Source organism: Chelon labrosus, assembly GCF_963514085.1.
Source record: "Chelon labrosus genome assembly, chromosome: 4".
Taxonomy (NCBI): Eukaryota; Metazoa; Chordata; class Actinopteri; order Mugiliformes; family Mugilidae; genus Chelon; species Chelon labrosus.
In genome coordinates this window covers 10,502,837-10,512,786 of record NC_140340.1, presented here as the reverse complement: position 1 = coordinate 10,512,786, position 9,950 = coordinate 10,502,837, and the positions used below count along the sequence as shown (strand labels likewise).

Here is a 9,950-nt window from a genome sequence, read left to right as displayed (position 1 = left end):
AGTACAGTATTATTACTTCGCTGTCTTACTATTATTGCTTTGACCTACTTCACTTTCGTTATGCTTTTATTTAATCTGCTCTTTCTGTGCTGCTTATCTGAGAGCCACTAAACTTAAATTCCTTTTATGCCTACGATGACAATCAAGTGTCTTAAGATTCATTCATTCGTTTTCTGTAACCGCTTGTCCTCTGGAGGGTCCGGGGGGGCTATCCCAGCTGTCATAGGGCGAGAGGCAGGGTACACCATGGACAGGTCGCCAGTCTATCGCAGGGCTGTGTCTTAAGATGGTATCACTAAATTATTCATTCATTCATCTTCTGTAACCGCTTGTTCCTGTTAAGGGTCACAGGGTCTGCTGGAGCCTATATCCATTTTGGTGAATTAATATTCTAAAACTCTAGTGAGAAGGAAGATACGTTATGTTTCACTGACAATAAACAAAGACCAAAAACCTCAGAGTTGTAAAAGTTAGATTTATTTCTTCACCAGTCGTTACTGGAAACAGAGACAAGAACCCACAGTCATGACTTTTGCTAGTGTTGTGTAACTACAGTTCAGTCTTCTTGAAATGTTGACCACGCAGTCAAATTCAAACTCCCTTATGAAACCAAAAGGATTATGAATCCTGTAGTCTGAACAAAGTCAAATAAATACAATTGCAGTTATAGTAAAAAAAACAAAAACAAAAAAAAAACATGTAACATGAATTAGGACCATGAATGTGAGCAATAATATGTAAAATGTATTTTTACATCGTTAAAACTTTCTTTTTTTTTGCAATTTTGTTGCAAATTGCACGTGTATAAAGAAAACGGCACTGCAGACATATTATTTTAGGACTTAAAAAGGTTTACAAAACGTATTAAAACAACTGCTTTAAAGACTCTCCTTCATGAATAAAGTTTATGAATACTATTAACATCTGACCATAACTTATAAATCTTTAAATAAGATTTGCATTACAATACTTTTCCTCTGTCATAACAAGCACACTTGAGTTTGTAACAGCGTTGCCACATCTACTTTGGAGCACAATTTTTACAACATCTAGTTAAAGACCCTGAATTTGAAGCTCCGTGTTTCCAGGATCATAAAGTTACAACAGTACATCACGCAATTTATTCATTTTTTGTTTTTGTTAAACTGGCAAAACACGAGACATGGTAATTGAAAGTCTTGCTCGTTTTTACTGGCTGTCTAAAAGGCAAAGCTGAACCAAAGGCTAAACAGGACCACAAAAGCAGAGGAGCTCATTTGTTTCTTTTGTTTGTTTTCTGCCAGTGAGTTGAAAGTTCTGGCTCTTAAAAAAGGTAACAATCTGACTCTTTAGCTTGAATAAATAAGGTTAAAGATACGTTTAGACACTTGAAAATGGCACAAAGACAGCGTCAGATAAGCGTGCACATCCAGTGCAACTAACAGCATATTGTCAGAGGCAAACAGGAATCACCTAAGAGCAAAATAAACTAAAAGAAAAAGTGCTCAGTCAGGGTAACAGGCAATGGTAGTCCGCACAAACATCAACCTTGAGTCTTTCTCTGGTTTGGCAATCATAGTGGTGCATATTGTTGGAAGACTGTTGGACTGCAACGGGCAACGGATGAGTGGCATCTTGTTTGCAGTTGCGCTATTCCATAGAACTTTAAGAAACCTTACATATAATTGTTTTGGCACTTTAAAACACAGCTCTTGGCAAATACTGTTGGGTATATTCTTGTCTTAGTGATGATATGATTTGGACCATGATTAGAGTGAAGAAACGGGAGCGCAGGTGGCTGTCACACACACTCTGACGGACCTCCTTAAGGACACTTGGCTTGATGGGTTTACTGCAAAATGAAAGACAGAACAGGATAAAATCACACTGATTTAGAGTAAGATGAAGCTTATTAATAACGGAAGCAGATAGGACAGGTAATGCATAGTACATGCAGGCTATAATAGAGTTAACTATTAACTTTATGTTGAAACAGCAAGATAAAGGTGGTGATTCAACTGAATGATCATTTGTGAGGGTGTAGTTTGTGGTGCTGTTCAACTGGATTAAAATACTTTGCCCAGCCCACTGACTAAAATGGGGGAGGCAAAATAAGAAAAGCATGTGCATACTGCAACAAACCACAGCCTCCAAAACGAAAACACAGACTCATTTCACCATCACAACCACTCAGATGACAGATAATTGTTTAAAAGGGTGGGAAATGACCAAGATGCACAAAAGAGAGGAAAAGTTCAGCTCAAACACTTTTACACTGTAATATTTGTCAAGTCTGTAATATAATGTGTGACTTACAAAGGCTATAAAACATATGGCTTAGTGCTGGAAATGATGAGTGTATGCAAAGCTTAAGGTGGAGCAATGCAGAGGAAACCCAGACCCCTCTCTGATGCTTCGTGGCTTCAGAGTTTGTTGTGCAGAACAGATTCTGACTTACGTGATGGCTGGAAGAGGCTCCCTTGCCCTTTGTTTTGGCCTTGCCTCCCACCGCCGTGGCACTGCTGCGGCGCGCCTGCTCGTGGTCGAACTCTAAATCTTCCAGGCGCTGGGTTAATGCCAGTTTCTGCTGAATGGCCATTCGCAACAGAGAATTCAGCGTCTTCTTCTCGTCCTCCGCAGCGGCCAGCTGCCTCTGCATGTCGTCCAGCTGCATCACGTATTCGTCGCACCTGAGAGAAAGAGGCGGAGAAAAAGGAGCAGGAAAAGAGAGAAAAGCAGAGGTTCGCATTGTTACCAGCAGGCGGAGCCATTTGCATTAAACTGCTGCAGCGGTCCTGTTTTCTCCATTCCCCAGACAGCAATTTCCAGATGGGAGGATGAAGTTCCTGCCAGCTGACTCGCACAAGTATTACATCAGACTGTTCCCACAATGCTTTGTGTCTTCCTCATAAACTTACACAGACACAAAATAGCTGTTTAGAATTAGCCAGTGAAATGCTGAAAAGATGTAGAATTAGGATATATTATTAAGTTCCTCTGCCATTTAAATCCTTGTCAAGAAAGATGACTGCATTACGTATACGAAGTTTGTATTATACCTTGTAGCAAACATGGCCCGAAGAGAGGAGAACGTAGCAGCATCTTCTTTCAGAGCCTTCAGTTCATTTCGGAGCTTCGTCATTGTCTCAGACACCATGCCCTTCTCGCTGTCGTACTTACTCTTGAGGTTGGCCAAAGCAACCTCGGCTGTCTAAAGGGAATAAGACAGAATTATTATTATTCGTTCTCTTCTGACAACTTTAACCTCTGTGTTTATCTTTAGCTACAGATTATCTCTTTCTCTTGTACTTGTCAGTCTGAGAAACAATGAACTTCCTTCCTTTGTCACAGCAGGCAAGCATACACACAGAGAGCACATGCATACAGCACACTCAGAGCTGTCTTCTGACCTGTTTGTTGGCCTTGAGCACGGCTCTGAGAGTGGCGATCTGTTCCCTTTTGGTGCTGAGCAGCGACTTCAGTTTGAGGATCTCCTCCATGCAAGCCTCTTTGTCTTTGTCCGCCACTGTGCTCAGCTCCAGGTTGGCAAGTCTCTGGCGTGACAGCTCGGTGGTCCGGTCTACGGCCTGCTGCAGGTGGCGTATCTGGTCCCTGATGATGGCTACGAGGTTATAGATGTTCATGGGTTCTGGACGGTGCTCTGGGGCTGCAGCGCTGGAGTCTGACTTTCCGGATTCGGCAATCAACCCATTGGTGAGGAGCACAGACTGGTTATCCTTCCCTTCTTGCCCCCTTCTTACCAACGCCTTGCCTTCCTTGTAGTAGTCAAGCATGACACGGTTAGGAGTTTCATTGTTGCACATGCACACATGGTTGTAGAGGTTGGCAAGCTCTTCACTGAACATTATAAGCTCATCCTGTGCCACATTAAGGCTGCCAAGTGACTCTCCTGCGGCCTCGGTGACCAGACGAAGCTCCTTCTCCAGGCGAGCCACCTCCGCTTTATCTGCCTGGCTAATCTTCTCCAGCGCCAACAACTTTGACGTCAAGTCTTGGACGCTGCTCTCCAGCTGCACCCGCTCATCTTCATATCGGGTTCGGCACTCGTCATACTGCGCCCTCAGCGTCTTCAGCTCTTGCCTCAGTTCCCCGGCTTCGGACACCGCCACGGTGTATTTACACTGCAGGATCTCGGGTCCATTGATGTCCAGCTCGTAGTAGTCTCCGTCGTCATGGCTGTCCCTGTCTTTCTCGGTGTCGAGGGCAGACTGGCGCTCCTTGCTAGCCTGGAGCTTCCTCATTGCGCTGAGGTTTTCAGTCAGTTTGTTGACCGCTTCCTTTTGCTCGGACACAGTGCCATAGGCCTGCTCCAGCTGCTTCTGGCTCTCCTGCAGAGAGTTGATGAGGGACACTTTTTCCCGCTCAACCTAAAGTAAATACAGACATGAAATATTAGTAAAACATTGTGAAAATACCACAAATGTTCAGTGGATTTTGGCTGATGGGGTCTTTCATTGATCTTATACCTGCGCAAGCTGCTGTTTAAGTTTCTGTATCTCCGAGATGTTCAGCTCACTCAGGAGGTCGTCCACGAGGCTGGGAGCCGGCTTGACGGCCTCTCCTCTCTTGTTCGATGCAGTTTTGTTGTCTTCACCACTCTCACCCGTCTTGACCAAGCCGTTCTCAAAGCCTCTGATTAAATCATCGTTGTCAGGTTCGGCGACGGAGGGATCCTCGTGGAGTTTGGGGTTATCGATGGAGATATTGAAAGAGCTGTTGTACACGGAGCCGCCAATGGTCATGTAGTGGGAGAGCTCTTTGCGCAGAGCGGCCTTCTGCTCACGCTCCGTCTTGATGGTCTCTAAAGCTTCTGTCAGTTGTCGCTCTGCAATTTCTCTCAGACGCATGGCCTCTTCCAGCTGGCTGTGCAGACACTCAGAGTCCTCCTCCAGACGCCGGATCTCATGCTTTAGACCTTCAAATTCCACCTTTACAGATGATAAATAGGACAGAAAGTGATTTTAAGTAAGCAGTGTCTGCTGTAATTCTGCTAATAGGCCGGAGCTCTCCAACTTAAATTCAGGTTGCAAAATAGAAAAAAGGGAACATTTTTGTTGATTCATATTTTAAAGCATGACAACCACCAAAAAGTACTGGTACGACGTGATTTCAATTTAGGCCTTGTGACATTTTTACATTGGAAGCACATGACACAATGACTATGGGAACCAAAAAGTGGGCAGTTTGAGTGACACAAGATGAATAACATTCCTCGCCATGCACTTCAACAAGTGTAACAAAGTGAGTGTTCTGCTTATTGTTGTTCATCTCACCTGGCTCTGTCTCAGCACAGACACTTGTTTCTGAAGAGAGATGTTCTCCTCCTCCAGCTCACTGTAGTCCTGCAGCAGTCGAGTCTCCCGGACCTTGTACTCTCGGATGTCATCTCGGAGCTGGCCGCGCTGCAGCTCTGCCAGCTCTGAATTCTGCGCACAACAAGAAGGGGACACGGCAGTGCCGCATGAGCGTTAACGCCAATCTGGGTTCGCTGTCCATGGGTGTAGTGTAGTATAGGCTGCAACCCGGAAGTGCAAGGTACATCTTTGCAACATTTCGGTCAGTGTAAGAGTAATGAGGATCAGCAAGTCAGCGTGTTTCACCTACCACCGGGGAAAGATCTTGGCAGTCAAACGTAACGACAGAAGGAGGACATGGTCTACTTACCAATCAATGCCAGAGAGCGCCCCGGTGGAGGACATCCTTTGTGTCTCTTGCTGTGGACCATTACATCATCTTTCCTGCCGGGCTCAGTGAAAACTTGCGAACTGACCCTCCCCCATTAAAAACACCAGCTTTCTCACAACTTGTGTTTAAATCATTAACCAACAGCACAACTGCACTTACCTTTACAAGCTTTAATCCCAGTTTCCCATTTTAATATCCGACTACACAATACAGCAACAAAAAGACTTTGACACATACTGCATAAAAGCCGTCTCAGAATTTCAGTTAATCATATGTTAATAAAATGGTCGACTGGGGTAAAAGGACGATTTGAGTGTGGAAAGGTCTAGAAACGATTTTCTAAGTGTTCAGAAATTCACATTGCAGCACTTATAATAATTACCTCTCTCATCTCCAGAGCAATGGATGAGAGGCGATCATTTTCAGCTTGTGCGCTGGAGAGGGAAGCTTTGGCCTGTCGGAGCTCATTCTGCAAGTCCAGGACCTTCTGCTGGTAGAGAGCCTCCTTACTGGCGGACTCCAGGATCAGTGACTCTTCCCTGCTTTCCCCATCTGCTGCCACCTTCCTGTGGGTTGAGTGAGCTTGTCCAAAAGCCTACGGACAGACAGAGAGGACAAACGTCTCTGGTCAAAAAATAACAGCAAACACATCGCGCACACACACAAATCCAAAAATATCCACCGGTGACTGGAACGTTTCCTCAAAAATACACTGGGCCTCTATTAACGTTTGCCAAATTTATTCCCGAACGTCTGTTCACCACTTGTGTCAGAGGATCCTTCCAGATTTTCACGAGCACAGACCGATTACATTTGAATTGCATATGTTGAGCATATATATATGAATAAAATGACGGCAGCTGTTTTCTTTCCACATTTTAGGAACAAAAAGCCCTCGTTTGTGTTTGAAATCTGACAACAGAAACACCAACTAGTAATGTGGTAAGATAAGATCAGATCAGATAAGATAAGATAAGATAATCCTACCCCACAGTGGAGGATAAATAAAATAAATACTACATAAATACTTTTTCATTTTGCAAGGTCCCGTTTCTGGAAACAAAAATCTAATTACAGACACGGTTCCAAGTCCGGCCTGTCCACCTACAAAATACTACAGAACTCACTCTCTGGCAGCACCCTCAACCAGTTCAGGTCTTTGCTGTGAGCCCCAACCTCCCCCTAACATACCATTTTGTGGTTCTGACCTTCAGTGGGCGAGTTCACGACTTGAAATGTCATTAACCTCAAAATACTGCAAAATAAAGCAAAACTTTTGGGATATTTTGAGACCTTTTTTGACCAATTGTAACACATGTGCTGGGTGTAACAACAGATGGAGATCAAGCAAAAAAGCAGGTTTGAAAAAACAAAAGGACCAAGGTGATGTCAGATCCCAACAGCTAACTGACTTGAAGACACTGTGCCAACATTCAGTGATACTGAGCCAAACTGGTGAGGTAACAGTTGCTGTCCAAGAAAGCCCTGAATCCCACCACAAAGAATGCGTAGCTCTCTTTCCCATCAGCATCTAATGACATCTTTGCTTTCTAAACAGTCATAAAGATCGATCTCTTTAACAATCGGTGAGACACGAAGGGAACCGATCAGGAGTCTGAATACTGATCAATGACTCCTTTTTCAGGCCGTGCTGAAGACAGGAACAACAGTCAGACTCATGAGATACCAAGAGAATAACCACAACGATGAGTCACTTGGTGATCTACGTCGTGAGCAACGTACTGCCGGCATGCAACTGAGGAGAAGTCGTTCAAAGGTTCAAGGAGTTCCACATTTGGACTTAACATCAAGTAACACACATTATAACCTTATGTCACAATGAATGCGTTAATTGTGTCTGATACCTAATTGTTTTTACAGCTATCAAAGAAACGGACATCGATCGGAGCACACTTGTTTGCAATATTTTACATCTGTGGCCTTCTGGCTGCCAGTAATAACACCACAAAATCAACAGCAATCTCAAGTGAAAGACTAAGAGCCCTAGCTGAGCTGAAGCACAGTAAAACAGCCATTACACTAAATTATTTAGGAGTGAGCAATGAAGGGAATGCAGTTAGGAGACAGCAAGTAGGGGCTACGACTAATGAAGAAGCCAATGTGGAAGTGTCCTTGGACGCAGTTCCTCTAATTATTCATAAACTGGCTACAAGAAAGACGACTCTACTGCACAGAAGGGAAAACCCAACTTCTCTCTTAAAATAACACCAGTGTTCTCGGTGGCAAATGTGGCTTCCTGTACGTTGTTGTGGGAAGTTTGATGGTTTCTTGCGAGAGCTGACAGATGATAGATGCCTCGGGCTCTGTCGACATTTAGCTGTCGTAGTTGTTGATCTTCTCTTCCCACGTTAGTTTTGCCTACGCTCTTCCTCTTTTTCCCAGTTTTGCAAAATGTTCACTCCGACTACCGTCAGAGATGGCAGCTGTTGATGAGCCAATACATCATTTACACAGCTAACGTTTATAGCGTTTAGAGTGAGGAGTGAGTCGACTGAACTCATCCCTGAACAGGTGAATTTATTGATCACAGATTAAAACTTTTTTTTTTTAATTACTAGTGCAGTGCCCGTCGGAAGTATGTATTCCTATAGTGGGAGCCTACAGGTGCTGTGTATGAGGATTAGTGGAAATATTAGAGCGGAGAAAACCTATTTTACCGATATATTTTACATTTCTTATCCAAACAACGTCAGACACACAGACGCTTCTTGATTTATAGATAGATGTGAACTATTATTTACAAAGTATTATTATTTTTTCAGCCATGTATATATATTAAGCCAGACTTATTCTTGACACTTCTGTCAGTGTGAAAAGAGCTGAATCCAGTTTGATTGAAGTGTAGGACAATGCCCTTTTAGCCTATGGTGTGAACATCACATACACTAATCAGGCATAACATTATGACCACCTTCCTAATATTGTGTAGGTCTCCCTTGTGCCTCCAAAACAGTTGTGACTCATCAGAGAATGGACATGGACCTTCTGAGGGTGCCCTGTGGTGTCTGGCTACAGGATGTTGTTAGTGGGGGGGCCTTTGGGTCCTATGGGTTGATGGGAGGATCCTCTGTGGATCATCCCACAGATACTTGATCAGTTTGGGATCTAGTGAATTTGGATGATTTGACTAGACTAGAATACAAGTCTGCTACAACCTTCCTGTTATTTTCAAACCCAACACACTGACAGCCAGTTGGCCACACGGGCGTATAAATCTGACATGATCTTCTGCAGCTACAGAAGTCTTATTTGAAGGCCTCCGCTTCTACATACCAAGAGCAAGTATGGGCAAGTGACCAAAACTGATGCCATTTTTTTTTCTTTTCAATCCTGCAATGTGAAGAAAAAATAAGCCACAGGCAATAGTTCTGGTTACAAGCCAATAAATAGCATCTAGTTATTCATATGGCATATATTTCCTCCTAAGAGACGAGTAAGTTTAAACTTTCTGGCAGGTTGTGGTTCTTGCAGGCTTAAATGGAGGTGTAATGGCTGAGCTTCAGAGGGAACTAAACCCAGCTGGTTATATCATTATCACGGTTCTGACTAATGGACTGGATTTTGAACTATTAAAACAAAGTTAAATGTATTATATATCAGCTCCCACATTTAAAACTATCTGGTTGCGTGGCTGTGACCTCGGGTTACCTCCTTCAGCTGATCCAGCTCGTGTCGGACCGTCTCGTACTCCGTCTCCAACTCATCAAATCGCTGCTTCAGCTGCTGTTTCTCCTCCAGCACCGCCAGCCCGTACTCAGCCGCCTGGATCTTCTCGTGGGTCGTTTCCCGGAGCTCCCGGGTCAGACGCTCGACTTCCACCCGGAGCCACTGCGGCCCGGCTTCTGTCACCAGGACCGCTTCGGGATACTCCTGCTCCTCCATAGACATCTTGGCGAGACGCCGACTCACAACTGTAACGGGACCCAGCCCTGGCTAGCAGGAGCAAGACAGAAAACCGCCGCGACCGCAAATCACTGCCTTCTTTGTTTGAGCCGCATTATAGTTTTCTTTTCTTTTTTCCGCCGCAGACTTCGACAAAGCTCAGGCCGGACGATAGTTTTGTCATTCTCTTTGAGTTTTTTCCAGTGCCTACATGGGGCTGACAGAGGAAACTTCAGTTGAGATCATCGATTGGAAAAGGCTACCCCTGCTGCACGGCATTCAAATCGGTGTGAATGCGAAGGGAAGTGTAGTTTTTGCCGGGACGTCGGAATCGCTAAGACTGTGGACTTCAGCCGCCATGT

At 44.3% G+C, this 9,950-nt stretch overlaps 1 protein-coding gene across 1 annotated transcript; it reads right to left on the bottom strand.

The window, feature by feature from the left end:
- Positions 1 to 422: 422 nt before the first annotated feature.
- On the bottom strand, positions 423 to 9,949 carry LOC311486715 (protein bicaudal D homolog 2-like). Its single transcript, XM_084542677.1, has 8 exons — positions 9,355 to 9,949; positions 6,068 to 6,280; positions 5,274 to 5,426; positions 4,467 to 4,928; positions 3,390 to 4,367; positions 3,039 to 3,190; positions 2,438 to 2,669; positions 423 to 1,831 (listed from the first exon to the last, which is right to left on the bottom strand). Exons 1-8 carry the CDS (start codon positions 9,592 to 9,594, stop codon positions 1,829 to 1,831), a joined length of 2,433 nt encoding a protein of 810 aa, XP_084398803.1. The 5' UTR covers positions 9,595 to 9,949; the 3' UTR covers positions 423 to 1,828.
- Between the last annotated feature and the right edge of the window lies 1 nt (position 9,950).